Source organism: Alternaria ethzedia, assembly GCF_023757985.1.
Source record: "Alternaria ethzedia strain BMP 0044 chromosome Unknown scaffold_25, whole genome shotgun sequence".
Lineage (NCBI taxonomy): Eukaryota > Fungi > Ascomycota > Dothideomycetes > Pleosporales > Pleosporaceae > Alternaria > Alternaria ethzedia.
The window spans coordinates 245,552-266,664 of NW_026056218.1; the positions used below are offsets into that span (position 1 = coordinate 245,552).

Sequence of the window (21,113 nt, forward strand, 5' to 3'; positions counted from 1 at the left end):
ACCCAAATGGCATAGAACAAAGTCCATGACGACTAGCCTTCGCCACGGGATTCTGCGACCATGGCTCACGAGACCTCACGCGATCGGTGATGTGAAGCTAGTGGTTGAGCTCCTCAGGGTCCATCTCCCGTCACATGTGAATGAAGACGGACGGGTCGTCGCCAAACGTGGGCTCCACGTGCGGGCCGATGACGCGATAAGCAACTTCCCGAGCAAACCTCGGTCAACACGCGGGTGGTGTCATATTTTCTCTACGCGCGACATCAACAACACCATGCAGGCTCGATAGCACCGACACTCCTTTCTGCTCGCCTCCAAGACTCCCTTGAGCGTCTACCCTAATACCCACTTTCTCAACATGGAGGACTCGCATCCGGACTCCACTACCATCCCTTCCTCTACCAGCACAAAACAGCCAACTCCACAACCCGATGCGAAACCTACACCCACACCACCGTCGCGATTGACAACGATACAAAAATTGCGCTTCCTCCTCCTAAGATACCTCGCCAGAACCGCTGGCACCGCAGACCGCACGCTCGTCCGCCTCTCCAAACTCCTCTCCACACCCAGCGGCACCGACGTCCTCCTCTGCACAACATCCTACACCCTAACCCTCATCCATGCCGTCCTCTCCCGCGTCCTCGAACGCCGCCTCGCATCCATCGCCACAGAAATCGCCGAGAAAGCAGAGGGTGTCCTGCTCCCTGGCGAAACGCTCATAGCCAGCCTCCCAGCGCCCACGAGCACAAAGGTCATCGCACAAGTAGTTGGGAGTTCAAAAGCGCTTGCGGCTGTCATATCCGATTTCCGCATCTTTGTAAGATTATGGGGTGTGCTGGGCTTGTATACTTGGGCGCGGGATACATATCAAGACCGGTTGCCGGAAGATGCGAGTAGGAAAGAGAAGATATTGAGAGGGCTGACGTGGACGGCTATCATGTCCTGTATTGGTTTCCAGGTCCTGGAAAACGGCGCGTACCTGAGCTCAAAGGGTGCGTTGACGACGGCGAGTTGGACGGGCGATGTGGGTAAAGCACGGGAGAATGCGTGGTGGCTGTGGAGTTCGAGGTTTTGGGCTGCGTATGTGGGTGTTGAGCTGGTTCGTTTGGGTGTTCAGCAGTATTACGCCTCGTCATCTGAGTCGATATCGGCGAGCTCGGGTGATGGGGAGAAGGAGGATAAGATCCAGAGGGAAGAAAGGATCAAAGCTAGGAAATTGGAGAACTGGCTGTGGTGGAAGGATCTGGCGTCTAATCTGGCATATGCGCCCATGACTGTTCACTGGTCGCTAGAGCAGGGCTTGTTAAGTGATTGGGGTGTTGGTGCTTGTGGTATGGTTGCTGGTGGGGCACTGTTGGCTGACGCGTGGAGGAAGACTGCATGAGCATGTGGCAGGCTCCATCAAGGGGGATAGCACCGCACCGTATTCCTCAAACTCACACATTTCCTACCGCGAACCATCACATGGCCAGTCAATCACGGTTGGGTTAAAAGGTTCGATTGTTCTAAGTACGCTTCCGTCTCGTGTTGAACAGACGTTCAGACGTACAGAGACAGATCTACAAAGAGCGGGGTGAGATAAATCGGAAGAAAGGGAATGGTAATGACTGTCCAAACATCCACGCTGTTGCCAGCTCCGTCTACGCCTCATCCATCACTCTGTCCAACAGATGCCATAATCTAGCAAGTAACCTTGTAGCTCACTTTGCCATCAACATTCTTGCATGACTGATTGTAGTTGGGCTCTTTCTTGTACACAGTAAAGTCACCAGTGCACCTGTCTCCAGAGTAAAGGTTCACTATACATGCGTCATTAGCGCCACGATCGCAAGTCCGAGAATGCCGAGGGCCGTAGACTTACCTTGGCAGTTGCCCTCCAAGTAGTTGACTCTGATGCTCGCAGCATTGGGTAGGTCACCGCATACGTCCTTGTTAACCGTGGGGTAGTGGTTAAGGCGTCCTGGTTCGCCACTGCCCATGCAGCCTCGGACGTCCCAGGTGTCGAAGTCGGCCTGGAAGGCACTCACGCTGGCGCTCATGACAGCGAAAGCGGACAAGGTGGTAATAGCGGTGGAGAAATGCATCTTGAAGTGTTAGACTGGAAGGTTTGATGGTTCGAAAGAGTTGTAATGTAGTGGATATGGGAGTGGGAGAAGATGTGTTGTGAGCTGTTTGGGTGTGTCTCTTCATAGACTTTATACATCTTTTCACATGTATAGCCTTTCTCATCAGATACAATGCTGCCTTCACTGATCGGACGTAAGATTTTGTTGGTTTCATGCCCTTTTGCCTGCTACGGTCACTTCGTCAGATGTGGGTGATCATCGTGTCAGTTGCTGTTGCGACGACATGGTATCAAGTGGGACTTAAGAGGGAACTATAGACCTCATGATGTTGGCGATGAGGTGTCATGGTGCACGTTGAGCTGATATTATGTTGTTGGCTGGGCGGTTACACAGTCAGGACCTCAGGACCCTTGACGCAGTAAGCGCGCGTATCCAATAGCTTGATTTGAGCAAGGTTTAATACGGAGTGATATAGCTCGATATGATCATGCGCTTCGCATAGCCTTCCCTCCTCTGAACGTGCGCAGTGGACGATTGCTGGTTTCGGACAGCTTGGGACTGTTGTCGGTGAAGGCATCGAAGATGAACACCGTTATTACTAAAGACATTACTGAAATAGACACACAAGCGTCTTTCTACTCTGATTCAGAATCATGTTCCGATGATGACTCGCCACTGGGACTCTCAGTCCTGCTTCTCTTCGCAGAGCGTGGCTCGTGAGGATCTGTTCTACAGCCCTTAGCATCACCATACCCCTTGCAACAACTCCAGACGAAACCTTCAGGATACTCCTCACGCATTTCTTCGGTATCGATCACTCCGTGGCAGTTTTCATCATGATCGGTCCAAAAGTCCTCATCGTTGTAAATTTCCAACTCTCCTTGTAAAGACGTGAGTAAGAGGTTCACACATCGTAAAGCTCGGAGACTTCTTACCTGGATGCCATACAAATTGTTCTTCCTCTAGTATATCAAACTCTTTTTCACACTGCTCGCAAATGTCGTAGCGGCGACCGCGCTTCTGAGCTCTTGGTAGCTTGAAAGCGGAATTGTCTGCAAGCGGCCCATCAAGAAGCGATACGGCTGGACGCCCTGCCTGTTCTTCCTTGACAAACAACTTATCGTGTGCTAGCTTAAAAGCTTCTGGCGACTCGTTGCATATTTCGAGCAGGACAGTTCGTAAGCGCTTGTGGGTCGAGGTTTCAATGACTTCTTCCAACTCTTGTCGCGCGGGGTCTTCATTTGTGACGCGTGACATTGTGTTTCTCAAGTGTGATGACGGGTGAGATGAGTTCGTTGAGGAACATGCTACGCGTCCTTCAAGAAAGTTCGCGACAGGAAGATTGCGGGTTGAGCGGCTCACTAGTACAAACACGAGATAGCGTGCCTTCCGGACGCGCTACCACGTGAAAGCACGCCACACTTCGATCTGAAGTCGAAGTTGAACTCATCACGATTCAACAAGAAGCTTGAAGATGTATTCAATTGTTTTAAAAAAGGTATATACATGAATAACCTACCTCCACCATATCCAACACTGGTGTGCGGGTGCAAAGTTCTTTGGGAGGCACATCGATCCTTCGTTACAACTCGCCGATGCACTGCACTCTTGGACCGTGCAAACTGTTCACCCTCAGATGCCGCCAACGACCCTCTGATGATCTTGACGATCAGTCCCTCACAGCAAGTTTACCATCCGGAGCAAGCAACAAACGCATTGCCACTGGCACCAGTGTGTGTAATCTCTCCCGCACGCTGTCCAGCAGTGTTGAAGATGACACGATCAGCACCTGGAGAGCCTAAACACCTCAGTCAGCATGCATACTCTAGTCGACCTCGTTGATCATGAACACGGATATGACTTACCACCAGTGTAAGCACCCGAAGTCCTCAGCGGGAACTCCTCATACGGGCCCGAAACCAAAAAGTCAAAGCCCTCATAGTTGTTATACCGATGAGGGTAAGTCGAGCTACCAGCTTCATCTCCGGCCTGGTAGAGCTTGTAACCCGCGCTGCGTGCAGCAGAGACTTGGGATGAAGTGTAGCATGTTGAGCCGCACTTGACGTAGCAAGATTGTCTGGACTCGACGGCAGCAATCTCAACGGGTGCCTCTTCGGAGACCGAAGTGGGGAGAGCGAGGGCAATGGGCGCAATGAAGAGGAGGATGTTGGTGAGGAACTTCATGTTGGCGGCTGGGAAAGTATGAGACGACGAGCGAGTGTCTTGTCGGGAGTTGTGTAACGAGGGATCGGTGGGGCTGGTAGACCTGTCTTCCAAACAAAGGGTGCTACATGGTAGCTTTATACTGTCTTACTACCTGTCACCCCAGTGTAGTCTAATGGTAGTCCAGCGGTCGCCTCCGAACCATCTCAACCCTAAAGTGGAAGATCATACTCGAAAGCAATTAAACCCGGACACAGAGGACCTTAGCACCTTTCCGGAAGGAACAATTGCTCCGCGAAGCCATGCAGTGGAGGCTCTCTCAAGCTGGGGTAGGGGAACCTATCACAGACTACTACTCCAAGCGTGGCACCTACAACACCATACTAAGCGCAGACCCTCGGTCCTTTCATACATCCACCACCCTCTCACGTTACCCCTCCCCATTCGTTCACATTCAATATCATGCATGAATTCCCGCTACCAAGACAACCGGAGCATCAACATCCCCAGCACCATCCCATGCACTCAGGACATGCGACTTCCGCCGATCAGGAAGGTACGGACAACGATTCGCCGGTTATCTCCCGGAACTAAGATGATGTGTTTCAAGCTGCTTATCGCCGGAGATCTGGCGGTGGTGCACATGTGCGTGTTCGATAGGCTGAGTGCGGTTAGGGATCGACAGGGAAACGCGGCAGCTAACGCTGGATCTGGAAGGTGGGCCTGGGCATTGGGTGTAGGAGGCATGTAGACTAGGAGATCGACCTCCACGACGGTAAGTGCGGATGGTAGTAGAAGCGAGCGCAGCGATGCCGGCGGCTAGGGAGAGGTGTCGATTACTGAGCGAAATGTGCCGGATGCGGTCTTGACCGTTGTTCGGTACTAAAGATAAGCAACCCGCCCAAAATGCACTCACTGACCGAGCGCGAAGATGGGTAGAACATGATACAATCTTCGCAATAGATAGAACACGATAACAATATCATTATTGTACACTGTAAGCCTGCCTTCCGCGGCTATGTAAAGTATGTGCTGAGATCCAAACCAGCTGGCAATGTGCATAGCCTAAGCAATATAAGCATACAATCCGTCATCTTCTCTTTCTAAGAATTCCTTCTCGATCAAGCGATCAATGTTTCTCTTGATACCGCTGACCTCCAGTGTTCCTCTGTTCCTCGTCGCTGAGATGGTCTCGCTGACCAGTTCCGCGTGGCTAATCCTCTTCCTCGCCTTGAGGATCCTTACAATGGCAGCTTGCGTCTCGTAGTTGCGATCAGCAGCGACACGCTCGTGCGTCTCCTTGTTCTCGGCTGCTGTTTCCTTGAGCTGGACGGTGTTGACCTTGATACGATACTTGGGGTCTGTGAATGAGGCGTTGAGTGTGAAGGTGTCAGTTTCGTTGATCTCTCGGCCTTTGGGGTGCTTGGTCAATGGCCGGACTTTCGCGCAGGCTAGGGATTGTAAAGTGCGGTTAAGCTCGGCCGGTGCTGTCAGATGTTAGTAATGCCACATAATACATGTAGTGCGCGACTTACGTAGTCCAGTGGCTTGCTTGAGATACTCGTAGTCAATGTGCTCATCATCCGCTCGGCCGTTGAAGAGCAAAAGAACGATAGCCTGGAAGGACGACACCACCAACTCCTTGAGTCCCTTGGGAAACCTGGCTTTGATCTGGCAATGGGCGAGCGCGTGCTTGAATTCCAGCTTGCGTCCAGAATGCTTGACTTTGTAGTGTGCTTCAAACTTGTTGATCGCAGACTGGATCTGCGGAGGTAGAATTACAGGGACTGTGGGGTACGTAGGCCAAGCTGACGCAGAAAGGACGTTGACGTTGAGATCCAGGCTGAGCTTTTCGTTGCGTTCCTCACTAATATTCTTGTACGAACTCATCTCTTCTCGTGACAGTTCGATGTCGCGGAACATCTGCTCGAGGTTGGCGGTGAAGCCGGCACCACATTCTGCAGTACGTTAGTATCTCAGCAAGTCGCAAATAGGTACACACTTACCAATCTTAAGTCTCGACAGCATGCTCCTCTCAGCGTCTGCACTCGCACTTCGGCCCATCAACAATCGTCTGGCCAGATCTTTCTTGTAGAAAGCTTCAAACACAGCCTTGCCGTGCAAGAAGCGGAACAAATCGAGAACCTGATCGAGCTGATTATTGACTTCTGTGTCTTCATCGAAAACACCTTCTTCGTTATCTTCTTCAACTTCTACAGCAGCGGGCTTGTCTGCCTTGCGGCTAAGCTGTGCTGGTATCGCTTTTGCGCCTCCCCTCAGCAGCATGTCCACGTACTTGGCGATCATCTCGCCAGTCTTCGAGTTGTCCGTGCCCCAGCTTGCACTCGTTTTCTTTGTCTTGTTCATGAACTTGTCAAAAGATTCTCGCAAACCGTGACCCAACTCCTCATCTCGGTGGAAAGACGCCTTCCACAATGTGTCTAATTGGCGCTTCAATGTGAGCAGTTGTATCACCATGTTATCCTGCTCCTTGTCGTTAAACACAATAGCTGTGCCTTCGTCCTCAATCCACTTTGTGAACCCTGGCCGTAACTTTGAGCCAAGTTTCCTCCGTTCGAGTAACGTGTACAGTAGCTCAAGATCTTCAATGGCGTTGGTTTCGAGGAGATCCGCAAGCTCGTCTTGATTGGTCAGTCGCTCCTCCTTCTTCGATATCAAGTGGTCCTCAAATAACGTGAGGAGCTCTCGTTTGGTGGTGTTCGGGAGGCTGAACATGTCGACCCTCTTCATCTCGCGATCCATGAGTGCTTTCGAACTGCGGACGTATTCGGGTAGGGACTTTTCTGAACTCTCTGTGTTTGCCCACTTCGCAACGTATTCCTGACTGATCTCCATCAAGCGCGGCTCAAAGGAGCGCGTGTAGACTTGCATGTCGTGGAACATATTGACCGTCTTGGAAAACATCTCGCTGTCCAGGTCACCTTCTATCCGGTCATTAGCGACAAGATCACAGGCACCGTCGACAATGCGCGGGTTCAATTTGGAGTGTTCGAAGATGAGGGAGCGGAAGAGGCTGATCGAGATTTCGCGCAGGGACTCGTGTCGTGGGAGTAGGTAGGCGCGGTCGAGATAGCAAAAGATCCAGTCAAGGTATTTCTTCAGTTTGTCAGTAAGACAGCGTGTGCACGTGTACGGGTATTACTGACCATTTGGCTGTTCCACACTACCCACGCCTGGAGAGTTGCCCGCAGTACGTCAATGTTTGGCCTTCCCAGACTCTCCTTGACCTTCGCCTTCAGACTCCCACCCACGTAGTCCTTGCATTTCGCAATCAAGCGTTCCTTGATGTCTTTCGCCATATTTTGGCGACATACATTCTCTACACCTCTGTATAGTTCTTCCAGACTAAAGTCCACATCCCCCTGCCGAAAGATGGTGTCCAGAGCCTTCTCGATCTTCGCCCATGTTTGGTCCAGGAAGACCCTGGGGTCCACCTTCCTCGTGGGCTTGAAGTTCTTAACCACCAATCGCTTGGGACCATTGTTGGCGTGCATGTTGGGCGCTGCTTTGCGCATGCCATTCCGTTGCCCGTTGGCTTTGACAGGGCTGTTGTCGGGGCTTGACGTGATGTCTACCACGTCGGCATTGTTCGATAGTCCCGCCTTCTTGCTGGGGAAGTGATACATTTCTGCTGTGCTCATCTTCGTAATCGGCGCTGGGGGTGTGGCGATCTCGGTGGTGGGGATCGGAGAGCTGTCTCGTCGTGTGCGCTTGCTAGTGGGTGAGAGCGGCGCTGCGGAGGCGAGCTTTGGCTTGGATTGTGTGGTAAAGAGCTCTTTGATCGTCTTGCCCGAGTGCTTCCGTTTCAGTGCACCTGGATTGGCTGACATTGGGCGGACGTGGGGAGGACCCGGAAGCTGATGATTGCGGAGCTGTTGCTGTTAAAGCCGCGGCGATGGCAGTGACGCGCTTGATCCATGCCCCTTTCGGGTACACTAATGACGATATCGATAACGACGGAGATCTGAGGGTACATGGACAGACAAACCTCTTACATCTCATCTCGTATGCGCACATGGGAGCATTCAATCTTTCGTCCAACTATGCTTTGACGCGGCTGTTGAGGCTCTGGGTGCGACAACATGGTTGATGATGTACTGTGCATCGTGCCGCAGATCTGTCATCAGCCATTGACACCCGCCGCATGCATGCAGCTCACATTGCGATGTCATCGTTTCCATCCTTCTCCACAAGCTCGCATCTCGGGCGAGTGAGCAACATTCTGTTGAAATTGCTTGCAAATAGAGGGTGCGTGGATGCCCAAGGTTGTTACATATTACCTACTTCTAGCGCCTACATCACGACCACCGACAGACATCTGGCTCAGTCTACTTCCCTCTATCGGCTCCTCATCTTCCGTTTACAAGATATGATTGCGAGATCACTCAACGTCCGCGCCGTCGCCGCCGCTGGCCCTCTATCTCGCCAATGCTACCCAACATCCTTGCGGCGTAGCTAGCTGCCATCGGGTTCTTTCTATTATCGGACATCTGTTCCTCCTCTAACTTCTCTAGCGCCTACCCGATTGATGGAGATACCGGCTGAATTATTCCAGGCTGACACCATGAAAAGGGAGTTGGGGCTGAAACCTTGCGGTCAGCCTTTGCACATGTTTTGGCCGCCCCTTCGTCGTACACTCGCCGGTTCCTTCGCTTCAGTCATATCTTTTGTCGTTATCATCGCGCCCACCCTTTCTTTTACGTTTGCGCGGCCAAACAAACAACAAAGATCTTGTTCGTCAGCTACAGCATTTGCACGCGCATTAAGTTGCCAGCAATGCGACGAGTTGCGGTCACCCCACGCGACAATTGTGGGGTATCTACCCGTAGGCTTCTCCAGACGGCTACCGTTTGTGGAGACGCGCCGGGGGTTCTCTATGTGCGCACGCGAGCCTTGACCAGCAGGAAGAATGGAAGTGAGCACCAACACCGTAACATCGATGCTAAGTGCTTTCGCTATTGGTCACACACGTCAACAGTGTTTCGATAGACTCGGCTGTTAGCCTCTGTTGATGGCCTTCTAACCGGACAGACAATGGCTCTACCACACTTCCAAGGTCGTTGCCGATCAGCTTCAGCGCTGTCAAGATATAGCAACGGCACTCCCCGTCGAGAGTAACACGCTACCGCCATCGCGGAACGTTCCTCGTATCGCAACCATTGCGTCCTGTGGTGGGTCTCTGAGGCTACCAATAATAGTCATTTTGTTGCTATTGTCGTGCCACACATGAGCAGCCAGCAGGAGGCCAAAAGACGCCACCGCCTAACCTCTTGAGAAACGCCCGCAGCCCTTTGCATATCACCTGCAATGTCTCGCACCTGCCCCTGGTAAGGCGAAGCCTAATGTCGACTTTTGTTCCCTCTCTCCACACTATTTGGAGTTGCCAGTTTTGTCACAGGCGAGACTAGTTTACCCAAACTCTCATCTGTCTCTGACAGTAGCAAGATTACGACTGCAAGAACTGCTGAGAGTATGCGCCTCCAAAGACCAAGACCGAGGATACTGGTCTGTGATTGCTCGAGGTTAACATGTGAGACGGAACACGGGGCTTACTTCCTCGCCCACGCGTCAACGACCCGCGCGGGATGAGCCATCCTGCTGGTACCTGACCGTACAACTGGGCCTTGATATCACATCCGTGCCTCAACATCACTGCCCAAGCAGACCATGACATCTCGCTGAAAGCTCGTCAGCCAGGCCACGCCATCTTGGAAGCAGGAAGAGTGAGACTGAACGATCCAGCGATTGAGCCTTACTCGACTACCGTAGCAGGTGCATACCCTTAGCGTGGATAGATGTGATGCCAAAATTGGAAACATGGTTGGCTAGCACGGTCTCTACGTGACGTCCCATTCCCCGAAATGGAAAACGCTGGTATGTCCGCCTTTCCATACCCTAACACACAGACCGTGGCCCCATCGATCCCAAACCTAGCAGACGCTCAACCCAACCAAGCCGTTCAGGGCTAGCTGTCTATCGACGTAGCCAACAGGACGTCGCGGCAACATACTACTCACTTGATGGTTTTACGCCATTTCGCCCGTTTACTCGACCCTCACTGGCTCTCTGGCTTCCGATATCCAGCATTCCTCAACCCGCTCGCCGTGAGACCTTCGTTATCAATCTTTACTGCGGCCAAGGGGCACTGTCTGAACAGTGGCTTGTTCATCCTTCCTACAAGGCTCACTGGGGCTTGCATCCATTCCCTCTCAACCCACATCTGTGTTACCGATGGTCATTTTGCCACCCCACGTCCTCGCTGGCTCGCATGTATATCAAAAGCTGCTCCGTCGGACGCTGTTCAAATGCCACTTCCGCCCTTCAGATGACACACGCCCCAGTCGCATACAACTCATTGTTCTCCTGACTATAATCGTACCTTGTCAACAAAACGCATTCGGAGTATTGACTAAGCCGATACATCATCACAATACACATCACAAACCATGAGTCGGGCTCCACGGCGCTTGGCCAAGTCTAGTAGGTCGGGCCCAGTTGCGATCTCGCCCAATAATGGTATGTTCGCTCCCAGCAGCCGGGCACGCACATATACTAAAGTACTTAGCACAAACAACACTGGGCCGCCCTTCTGCACCATCATGCCCGTACCATCACTCAATACTGCTGCTCAAAGTCGTGCCTGATGCACTTCAAGATATGCACCCCATGGATCGCTTCATCGCGGCGCCCTCATCACATCACCCTGTGGCGTTCACGGAAGCTTTCAAAGTCGGCACTGCTGCTTCGGATGGATGTACTTGCATCTCAACCACAACTGTCACCTTGGAATTACCGTCGTAGATCATTATGGTGGATGTTGATATACTGCACGCACCCCACCAAGAACAAGCTTTGTTGAAGGTCGGGCGTCGGCCTTTCAAGAATGTGGAATTGGTGAAGCCCGGAAGCAGAACTCAGAAGCGTTGGTGATAAGATATCACACAGGGAATGTTTAGAGGCGCACTTTGATTACTTTGTATCTCGAATAGAATTGAAACACTCTCTCCTTCAATGACATGAGCTTCCACAAAATCCGTCCTAACCTCAAAACCAGGCATCAAGCTCTCCAGGGCTACTGTCGGTCGTGTAGCGTGAAACCCTTCTGTCACATGTCGTCCCACTTTTCAGCGACCCTCAACGTCTTGGCTTCGCGATGTTTTGCTTTTGCAAAAGTGCCACAATCCACGACCGTTTCGCCACCTACCCAGTCGGGAATCTCCGCCACGTGACCATGCTTGGCAAAGCGACCTTTTGCTTTCAAGAAATGCCGTCTTCAACGGACTTCCAAAGTTACCCCAAGAGGCAGTATCCATGCGCCTTCATGCCAAGGCTATGTGACAGGCCTGCCCTCTTATTCCAGCGGCGATCGACAGTGCCAAGGTTCTCTAAACCTTCCCATTGCGGGAACAGCGATGTCTTGCTCTCAGGATTTTGATGTCTTCGATGGATTTCCAAAGATGCCCGATGCGGGAACAGCGAGCTCTTGCTTTCGAGAAGTGTCGTCTTCAACGGATATCTGTACGTGCCTGATGTGGTATCAGTGAAGTCTTGCTTTCACAGAAGTGCCATTGACAACGTTTATCTGTATTGCTGGAGTGGAAGCTGGACTTCTACTTTGCTGTCGGGACCATGCCGCCCACCAGCATCGCCCAAAATGCCGCAGGGACAGTCTTCGGACACTCTAGAGGCCTATATCCTATCTACTAATCTATCGCAGATACACTTCCAAGCACAGATCTTGCTTCATTGCGACGCACCTCGCGGGACGTCCAAGCCCATTGACATGTAGAAGGGATTTGAAATGCGATAGGGTTTTCCACGAAGAGCTGCACATTAGCTGACTGTCTTCTTTGTGTACTTCTATCCATCCACATCGCTGTTATCAGATCTCATAAAAAAGCGACGCATTACTGCTTAATATGACAACTGATTGCGATGCTTCAATGAACCATGCAATCTACATTCACAGTGTAGCACAATGTATATATGTTTGGGGTATCTCATGATCGACCAAAACCAACACATTATTCCTGCGTCCCTCTCTTGGCAGCCATCATCTCACGATACTTGTCAATCATCTTCTGACGCTCCTCGCCCAACTCCTCCCTTTTCCTCAAGCTACCAGCCAGTTTGGGGACATTTCCGACTTTGGCGCCTGCACCATTCTTGACCTTGAAGATCTCTCTCGGTACCTTGTCGAACGTTGGCGGCGCATGAACGATGTCGTGCAAGCCCTTCCGTTCCTCTCTCTTCTTCTTGAGAGCTTCCCACTCGTCTTCGCTGCCATTGTCCACCTCGCCCGCCAGCTTCCTGCGTTTGCTCTTCTTCGCCTTCTTCTTCTTGCCGTTGACCGTTCGTGTAGTGTCGAGATCAGCCGTCTTGTCCTCCCACATGGCATCCAGCTCGTCTTGCTCCTCTTCTGCCAGTTCCGCCGCCTCCATCTCCTTCTCTCGTATCCGCGCTTCTTCTTCCCTCCATCCCTTTTGTAGACGCTTGAGGTGCCGCTCGTGCTTGGTGACTCTGTGATCGCTGACACCTGCGACCTTTTTGCCGGACTTGGTGATGCCTGACATGGGCAACGCTGCGTCAACTCGCGCGCGGAATTCGTGCATCGACTCTCCAGGTTGTATCTTCAGCGCAGTAGTCGGTTGCACCTGCTCTTCGCTCTTGTTGTTTGCATCATCCTTCTCCACTGCCTCAGCTGCGGCTTGCTTCTTCTGCTTCTTGGTTTTCACCGTGCCGTCGTCGAGCCCTGAGCGCTTCTTCGGTCCTCCGTTGGAGAAGGCCATGAGCCGTTGGAAGGCCTTGGGGGTGTCGTCTGCGCCATAACCTTCGACTTGGTTTACTTTGCGCTTTTTGCCTTTGGTAGCTGTGCTGAAGGTGCGCGCCTTGCCGACGGCGAGGGGAGCGGCGTGGACGTTGGGCGGAAGGTTGAACCTGTTGGCGACGGGTCAGATCACGGTCTCTAAGTGAATAGGCTTGCGAAAATACGAAATGACGTACTGGGTATCATCCTCCTCCACGCGTCTATGTTTGTGAGGCATATTGGGTATTGGCTGGCTGTCTATTCGATACCGAGTCCCGACGGTAATCAGTCGATGGCTGTCGCAAAAAGTTACGGAGTCGCGACAGGGATTATCGGGCAAGTGGGGATCGGATGTCTTGGCATTGCGCGCACGTGTCGCTCGGCTTCACCCCGCCATCTTCACTTGCGGAGGTGCTACAAGACATGGAGACAATACACACGGCCTGCCGAGGCGGTGCTTGCGATGCTTAGAACTTCCGGCTTACCGCCTCATCTGGAAGCTTTCAAGTGTGGCGCAGGCCCAGAACAGAACGACCGAAAACCTACAACGTACGCTGGGACCAATCACGGCAGTCGTGTGGCCGTGTTCAATTAGCTCAGCGAGAGACGCAGCATGCAACCCGTCAATCCTGGGAACACGACGCTATCGAGACTAAATGCATTGTTTCGCAATCAAGGCAAAAATGATGCCCCATTGTGACAGTTTCGGACCGAAGCCATCACCACTACGCGTCCGGGCAGGTGCAACGTGGATGCGTCGTCTATCGCTACCAGTCCACCGCCGCATTCAAATAAACCACTGAGTGCGCAAGCTCAGCAACGTGCCCATCTAAAGCACAACCTTTCTGATCATCTGCTCCGACTTTCACCAGACCGAGTCGTTAGCATCTGCCGTTGAGTGTCGGTCATCCTCTCACTCGCAACCAATCACCATCGCCAGCCGTGTTGCGTGCCCGAACTCGCTCTCCAGGCCGTGCCCCAGTTCTCGAACGCTGCTGGGCGCTGCGGCTGTCTCGAGGGCTTGCATGCTGATAGCCCGCACTTTATCTTCGTGGGTTGAATTCGTTTCACGGGTGGGCTGGCCGATCGCACTCTGTCTCGCAATAAGTAGCCTCCGACCCAGATTACTCTTGACAACTCCAAGTCCTTCGCCTTCAATCCATCGACACCCAGAATCTTGAGAGGCTCTAGCAAGGAACTGGACCCTGCGTTTTGCGCGACTTTCTGGATCCTGCACTGAACCGCGGAGGTGCATCGCGCCAGTCTAGCCTCCTCCGAACCCAAGGACGGGACAATAGCCAGTCTGGATCACCGGTACAAAGCTCGTGGCGTTTTAGAGCGACTGTCGAAGAGGAAGGTGTGTTTAGCCAGCGAACGCCTTGGTTTTGAGGTGCAAACTCGCCCGGGCGAGCAAAGACGACCTTCAACATCTCAATTCTTTCATCGCATCCTCCATCGTTGAACAGGTGCGCTGCACATATTCATGTCGCTTGCCCCGCCTCTCAGGGTCCAGCAAGTTAGTCGTGCCAGATCCTTGCCTGCGATTGGCTCGTGCCTGAAGATGGCTACCGAAACCCCCTCCACCCAACCTCTTCTACGCATCTCTTCCGACTCGGAATCTTCTTTCGATGCAAAAGCACCTCATGTTTCCTTGCGCGAGCTAGAAGATGGCAACGGCTCCATCTTTGCTTCGGACGAGGAGGAGATAGTATCGCGACCTGGGTTCTGGCGCCGGCTAAGAATGAGCATTCGAAGACGGAATGCAAAGTTGCGGGTCGACGAGGACTGTGGACGTGTGAGGCTACCGGATGAAAAGACGCAGTCGAAGAAGTATCGAGTGAAGAGGAAATATGCAGCTAAAGCCTGTGTTATAATACCGCTGCTGGTATTCATCTTCTTGTAAGTGCCTGTCAGACCTTAGCTTCCGCGCCTTCCGGCGGCAACCCTCTCATTCGACAGTCCCCTGCCCTACATGCAGCTGTCATCCTGTGATGATTTGGAGAAAGAAGAATAAGTATACTGACTCTATTAGTGGTGTTCTTCACATCGTCAACGTATTTCTCGGCTACGTGCCTACCTTTCTGGATGATTATGTAGTCTCGTCGTTCGACTCGAGTGTGTTAGACAAGGCGCAGCTCTTAGATATAACACGCGACGTAACTCCGGTCCCTTGCCACTCGCACAACGACTACTGGCGCCGAGTACCGTTGTACGACGCCCTGCGCTGGGGTTGCACAGGCGTCGAAGCAGATGTTTGGCTCTTCGATGAGGAGCTGTACGTTGGTCACAGCACCAACGCCCTGACGCAAGATGGCACCTTTACGTCCATGTACGTTGACCCATTGGTCAAGATGCTAGACCATAAGAACGAACTCGGAGACTTCTCCACTTCATCCAATGTCAAGAACGGCATCTTTGACACCGAGCCTGCGCAGACTTTGGTCCTACTAGTCGACTTCAAGAACAACGGCCACGACATCTTCCCCGTCGTATCGCAACAACTCAACGCACTCCGCGAAAAGGGCTACCTCACCTACTTCAACGGCAACACCACCATCGAGGGCGCCATCACTGTCGTCGCAACCGGCAACGCCCCCTTCGACCTCATCACCGCAAACTCAACCTACCGCGACATCTTCTTCGACGCTCCCTTGGACAAGCTCGATGAAGGCTCAGTCACCACTCGCGGCGGCCAAGGCACAGTCGGCACAACACCCTCGTCCCACTTCGACAGCACAAACTCATACTACGCATCCGTCAACTTTGGCCACTCAATCGGCACACTTTGGTTCGGTCGCATCACCGAAGCTCAACGCCTTAAGATCCGCGCTCAGATCCAAAGTGCGAAGGAAAGGGGACTGAAGTCGCGCTACTGGAGTGCGCCTAAGTTTCCCATTGGACTGAGGAACAGGGTGTGGAAGATGCTGGTTGAGGAGGATGTGGGGTATTTGAATGGCGATGATCTGCAGGGTATGACAAGGTTGGATTGGGGGGTTAAGAGACACTGGGGTTTGATCGGTTGATTGAGACCACTGACCCTTAAGAAGAGTGGAGGAGAGATGAAGATACGATTTTACGTGGCATGTATGGCGTTCTAATGGAGTTTGTACTTGTGGGGGACCTAGCATTACAGTTCTAGGTGGCATTAGTTGAAGATACCCGATAGATGAGATTACAATCAACCATCTTTCTCATATCCCCAAGTTGTCATCGTCATGCAGCACGTTATTTCACGGCGACCGTTCGTCATCAGCGTATCGACCTGGATGAACGGGAACAGTGTGATCAGAAAGTCATATATACATAATCTCAATCCAATAAGACCAATAAGGGAGTAGCGAAGTCATCGTCATCAACATCAACAAAGAAGCTTCTTTTCCGCTTCACGAAACGCCAACAGCGCCATACAGTCTATACCCAACACGAAGGCCGTCGTCATCCAGTCATTCCTACATCTAGAACATACTCCAACCCTTCTTCCTTCGCTCATCCCTATCGTCCCGGCGGCCCATCATGCGCTTCTCTCTTTGTTCGAGTTGGCGCAGACCCTCCATCTCCTTGAGTACGTGTTCGAGAAGGTCCTTACGACGCACGACATCGAGGTGGCGTTTGATCTTGGGGTCTTCCTTGGCGAAGCGGTCGATTTCTTCTTGGGAGAGACCGCGGCCGAGACGGGCGTCGAGTTCACGTGGGAACTAGAGGGTGTTAGCGGAAGTTGTGTGGGTAAGGAGAGGGGCAATGGCTTACAATGTAGTAGAATTTGCTTAGCAGCTCAGCGTCAAGGAACAGATCGGCAGTCGTCGTGAGCTTGTCTGCGACGGCGTCGAGGAAGACTTCTGGGCAGTGGTATTTGTTCTTCTTGCTGGCGCATTGCTTGCTCTTGATGGCGAGGAGGCGTAGTTTGAGCACGTCGATACGGTCGCGGAGGAAGACAGCTTCCCGGCCTACAGCATTGTTAGTGTTGAATTCGGGTGAGCAAGATCTGCATAAGAGAATTGGACTTACCCTTAGCAAGGAGTGCAGAGCTGAAGCCGCCGGCACCGCCAACTCCGTCACCTTCAAGAACAACTTGTCCGCTTCGTACGCGGTCAATGAACGACATTACGTCCCTGACTCGCTTGCGGCCACCAACTTGTTCTTCAAGCTGCTTTACGGCAGCCTCGACGACCTTCAGCTCGTCCTTGAGCACAGCTGTGACATTTTCCCGACCCTTTGCCCATTCGTTGTCCTCGACTTCGATGCGGTATTTGTAGGGCTTGATGCAGATCTCCAACTCGTCGGAGATGTCGTAGGAAAGGTCTTTGAGGATGGAGGTGGAAGCGTCGGTAATGGCTTGTCGGGCGAAGGGGTGGGCTGCGAAGCGAGAATTGGTGATGAGGCGGTCGATGTGTGCTTGAAGCGCACTTGCGACGACGTTGGTAGCTAGACGTCCGACACCCAATTTTGTAAGTGCAGCACTGGAGCTGTCGAGCTTGATCTGCCATATTTGATCTTCGCCATCGATATCAGCTTTGGCAAGGTTCGTGAGAGGGTCGGTCTCGGGGAACGGAACGCTAAGGTCGTCGAAAGGCCTGTTCCAGTAGCGCTGTGCAAGCAGATTGAGTACCTGCTGGTCAAGCTCGTGCTTGAGTAAGTCACGGACCTGTTGGCGACCGAATTGCTCAGTAAAGCCACGGAAGGAGTGCTTGAAACCATCTAATGATTCCGCAAGGTATGACTCTGCACTGATAGGTCGCTCGTTGTATTGAACCTTGTATTCGTATCGAGCGTCCTCGAGCTCCCTTTGGATAGCCTCACTTGTTGTCTTAAGGCTGCCGGCCATTGTCTGCTCGAGCACATGCATGAGCTTCTTCTTAAGGTTCTGGGTTCCGACGGCGAGCTCTGATCCTTCTGAAAACTCGGGATGCGAAGAGAAGTACGCTTTTTCGTTCTTTGTAATCGCATTGGTGATGTTGCCGTTGCCACGGCTGAAGAGCTTAGAGCCACCAGCACCAGGTGGTACCCGACACACGACACCGACGTATCCCAGGCGCAGAGCATACTTCTGATCGCTGAGAAGGCTGGCACCGCGTTCAGCATCCACAAGGTCCATCTTTGTAATGACACCAATAGTCCTCTCACCTCGAGGGTCCATACGTCGGGACGCTCGCAGCGCGGTGCTGTTGGCCAGATCCACGTCGGCGGCGGAGATGGCGAGGATGACATTGGGTGCCTTGATGTATTTCTCGCAAAGCTGCGAGATCTTTTCCTTCAGCTGCGGGGGCTGGTCTCGGCCAACGACCTGGATGTAGCCGGGCAGGTCTATCAGGGAGAGATCGGGGACATTTGGCGAGTAGATGCGCAGTTGGATAGGGTCATCGGAGACGCAGTCGCTCGCTGGTACAGCCAGGTTCAGGTCTGTCAACGTCTTCTGCACCTGGCTGAAATCTGTGACCTTTCCCAAGCCGAGAGCAGGGAATTCGCAGTACTCTGCGTGCGCATCTGGTGTGTTGACGAGTGTGAGCTCAATGGGTCGTCGCGTAACCATGTTGTGTCCTTTGGGCAGGAACTCATGGCCTACGATGGCTTCCAAGACCGAACTCTTTCCGGACGATTGCGATCCGATGACAACGATAGAGGGCAACGTGAGCGAATCGGACTGTCCAACAGTCTGCAGAAGCCCGCGTATCTCAATCATCTTCTTGGTGAGCATCATCATCTGCTCGTCTCGTGCGATCTTCTCCGCTTGTGGTCTGTCTTCGTCGTCTTCCTGGGCATATCCGAATGCCGCCGCTGTTGATGCACCGGCAGCAGCAGATCCAGCACCGCTCTGCTTGGGTTCTTCGGGGCCCCTGCCGCCACCGTTACTGCCACCACCACCAGATTCGTCCTTGGCGAGTAGGCGCTGTAGCCATTCTGGGTATTGCACGCCCTCGAATTCGTCCTTGGTCGACTTGAAGCCCTTTTCTAGCTGGTCGAAGAAGCCATTTGCCGTGCTGAGTGCGCCGCCCGCAAATTCGGTCGCGCCGTCTTTGGTTCGGTGGAAGAGATCGAGTGCGAATGTTCCCGCCTCTGTTTGAGTTAGAGCCAGTCAATGTGTTAGCGTGTATGTACATACGGCCAGCTTGGTACTGAATATATGAGACGCCTGCAACGACAGCCCCTCCGGCAGCGGCGCCTACAGTCGCAAACTTGCCAACCAGCTTCGGTATGACGCGCGCAAAGGAGATGGAGCGTGTGGCGGGGATGTTGTGCAGCGAGTAACTACCCAGCGGCCATGGTCGTCGCTTCACCAGGCGTAGGCCGGCTTGGTTGCGGAGGAGGCCACCGGCGGGCAGCGAGTGCGTCGTGTAGAAGCGCGGAGTGAGCAGCGGTGAGCGGCGTGCGATGGTGGAAAGGCGGCCCGCGACGAGCCTGCCGCTCATATTGACGACAAAGAGACCACGACAGGTCGGTGGTAGGGCATAGGGTCAGGTAGGGGACGTGGGTGCGCGGCTGGACGAGCGTTCAGGTGCGGCTATGCACGTCACCCATCGACTTTTGGGACGCCGGGTGCTTGGGCCTTCAACACGCCGCGTGGGGCTGCGAGTCGCTCGACGAACAACATCGAGACACGACATCCAACCAGTTCTGCTTTTCCATTCATCTACGTGGTCTCGGGTATCTTCAAATTCTAGATTCACTTCAAACACAAAATTGCCCTTTCCCCGAATGCATCCAACAGCGTCCCTTCCTCCTTGATCATGTCTCTCAACCAATTCCTCGAGCCTTCAACTTCCCTGCTGGCGAACTTGACCAGGACAAAGCCTCTCACGTTCGCGGCACTCCATATCAGCCCGTCGGCCTTTTCTCTCTGCTGCCTCTCATACCGCCTCTGCTCATGCGCTTGAAGCTCTGGCTGCACCGCGTCGCCCCAGTTCCTCCCACCAATGCGCGGTAGTGCCTCGAACTCGTCCAAGAAGAACTTTGACAGTGACGAAAAGATGGGGCCACGAACGATCAAGGTGCCGAAGACAGAATAGCTGTCCATACGTGATGAGAGTAGCAGCCCTGTCTTCCCATGCTTGTCTAGAATGAGGTTGTCTCGTAGAAGCAGTCTCCTTTTGCCGGCATTGTCTACGGTCCAGACCTCGTTGCGACTCTTGTATTCGTAAATGTCCCAATTCTCTCCCCGTGCCGAACGGCCGCTCGTGACCCAGTCGCAAACACACAGATTACCTTGCTCTTTCTCCAAGTGATAGATCTGGGACTGAGAAAAGGCTGTGTTGGCAAAAGGCTGCACGGGATCGGGGAGATAGACTAAGGCGGAATTGTTCTTGAGATGTATGTTCATATGTTGTCGTGAGACTAGTTCTGGAGTAGGGGTCTTGAAGATCTTGGTCGACCCTTGCGTCAACAGTATCAGCCGTGTACTGCTGTCTAGTCTGACTTCCAGGTCTATGCTGTCTCCAGCTACGATGCCTCCACCATAGGTCAACAGAAACACTGTATGAATGAGACAGGGGGTGACTGCTGCTGTGGCGTCCTCTGCTTCTCTGCCATAATTGGGTGGTGCTAGGGGATCTGGGGCGACTAGCTTGAGTGGGTATTGATATGACACGGTTCGAAGGACAGGCGTATCTGGAGGAAGAATTTCGAGGATTATGGATCCATGGCCAGGTTTTGATGCTGATGTACCGAAGGGAGAGATAAAGGACATGTCGGAGTGCTATTAGTGCTTGCAAAAGATCATCTTTTACTAAGGTCGGCCCTGAACATGTGTATTGATTTGCCTAGGTGCGGCGATGCATTCAAATCTTGAGTAGCACCAGTATGTGCGCCTGAAAGAGCAGCGGCTTCCTCTGGACGACGGGATGGCGACTATCAGATAAGTGAGTGCACTCGCCTGCGTGCCTGCCTATTCGATTAGCGCGAGCGCGGACCAAGCCGCCAAGGCGCGACGCGGGGCAGGTTTCTTCCTCTCTTAGTCACTTTTCTGCAGCTCCCAACCCCACCTAAACGCTGCCAAAGTATCTACCGATTCGACAACTTTTGCACGCGTTCGAAACTCGACATCGACAACTTCTGCATACTAC

The 21,113-nt window shown here is 52.9% G+C and overlaps 9 protein-coding genes across 9 annotated transcripts; 2 read left to right on the forward strand and 7 right to left on the reverse strand.

Moving 5' to 3' along the window:
- Positions 1 to 358: 358 nt before the first annotated feature.
- On the forward strand, positions 359 to 1,387 carry J4E87_008256 (uncharacterized protein; the record flags this gene model as incomplete). Its single annotated transcript, XM_049379847.1, has 1 exon — positions 359 to 1,387. The coding sequence occupies one exon, from the start codon at positions 359 to 361 to the stop codon at positions 1,385 to 1,387; it is 1,029 nt and encodes a 342-aa protein (XP_049230414.1).
- A 296-nt stretch (positions 1,388 to 1,683) lies between these two features.
- J4E87_008257 (uncharacterized protein) lies at positions 1,684 to 2,206 on the reverse strand (the record flags this gene model as incomplete). Its single annotated transcript, XM_049379848.1, has 3 exons — positions 1,684 to 1,802; positions 1,865 to 2,087; positions 2,198 to 2,206. The coding sequence occupies 3 exons, from the start codon at positions 2,204 to 2,206 to the stop codon at positions 1,684 to 1,686; spliced, it is 351 nt and encodes a 116-aa protein (XP_049230415.1).
- A 498-nt stretch (positions 2,207 to 2,704) lies between these two features.
- Positions 2,705 to 3,326, reverse strand: J4E87_008258 (uncharacterized protein; the record flags this gene model as incomplete). Its single annotated transcript, XM_049379849.1, has 2 exons — positions 2,705 to 2,949; positions 3,005 to 3,326. 2 exons carry the CDS (start codon positions 3,324 to 3,326, stop codon positions 2,705 to 2,707), a joined length of 567 nt encoding a protein of 188 aa, XP_049230416.1.
- A 431-nt stretch (positions 3,327 to 3,757) lies between these two features.
- Positions 3,758 to 4,253, reverse strand: J4E87_008259 (uncharacterized protein; the record flags this gene model as incomplete). Its single annotated transcript, XM_049379850.1, has 2 exons — positions 3,758 to 3,867; positions 3,935 to 4,253. 2 exons carry the CDS (start codon positions 4,251 to 4,253, stop codon positions 3,758 to 3,760), a joined length of 429 nt encoding a protein of 142 aa, XP_049230417.1.
- A 1,044-nt stretch (positions 4,254 to 5,297) lies between these two features.
- Positions 5,298 to 8,083, reverse strand: J4E87_008260 (uncharacterized protein; the record flags this gene model as incomplete). Its single annotated transcript, XM_049379851.1, has 4 exons — positions 5,298 to 5,719; positions 5,768 to 6,190; positions 6,239 to 7,349; positions 7,400 to 8,083. The coding sequence occupies 4 exons, from the start codon at positions 8,081 to 8,083 to the stop codon at positions 5,298 to 5,300; spliced, it is 2,640 nt and encodes an 879-aa protein (XP_049230418.1).
- Positions 8,084 to 12,277: 4,194 nt separating this feature from the next.
- On the reverse strand, positions 12,278 to 13,297 carry J4E87_008261 (uncharacterized protein; the record flags this gene model as incomplete). The annotated part of the gene is made up of 2 exons (XM_049379852.1): positions 12,278 to 13,190; positions 13,257 to 13,297. The coding sequence occupies 2 exons, from the start codon at positions 13,295 to 13,297 to the stop codon at positions 12,278 to 12,280; spliced, it is 954 nt and encodes a 317-aa protein (XP_049230419.1).
- A 1,323-nt stretch (positions 13,298 to 14,620) lies between these two features.
- On the forward strand, positions 14,621 to 16,082 carry J4E87_008262 (uncharacterized protein; the record flags this gene model as incomplete). Its single annotated transcript, XM_049379853.1, has 2 exons — positions 14,621 to 14,958; positions 15,092 to 16,082. 2 exons carry the CDS (start codon positions 14,621 to 14,623, stop codon positions 16,080 to 16,082), a joined length of 1,329 nt encoding a protein of 442 aa, XP_049230420.1.
- A 432-nt stretch (positions 16,083 to 16,514) lies between these two features.
- Positions 16,515 to 19,463, reverse strand: J4E87_008263 (uncharacterized protein; the record flags this gene model as incomplete). Its single annotated transcript, XM_049379854.1, has 4 exons — positions 16,515 to 16,754; positions 16,807 to 17,003; positions 17,065 to 19,110; positions 19,157 to 19,463. The coding sequence occupies 4 exons, from the start codon at positions 19,461 to 19,463 to the stop codon at positions 16,515 to 16,517; spliced, it is 2,790 nt and encodes a 929-aa protein (XP_049230421.1).
- A 254-nt stretch (positions 19,464 to 19,717) lies between these two features.
- On the reverse strand, positions 19,718 to 20,737 carry J4E87_008264 (uncharacterized protein; the record flags this gene model as incomplete). Its single annotated transcript, XM_049379855.1, has 1 exon — positions 19,718 to 20,737. The coding sequence occupies one exon, from the start codon at positions 20,735 to 20,737 to the stop codon at positions 19,718 to 19,720; it is 1,020 nt and encodes a 339-aa protein (XP_049230422.1).
- Between the last annotated feature and the right edge of the window lie 376 nt (positions 20,738 to 21,113).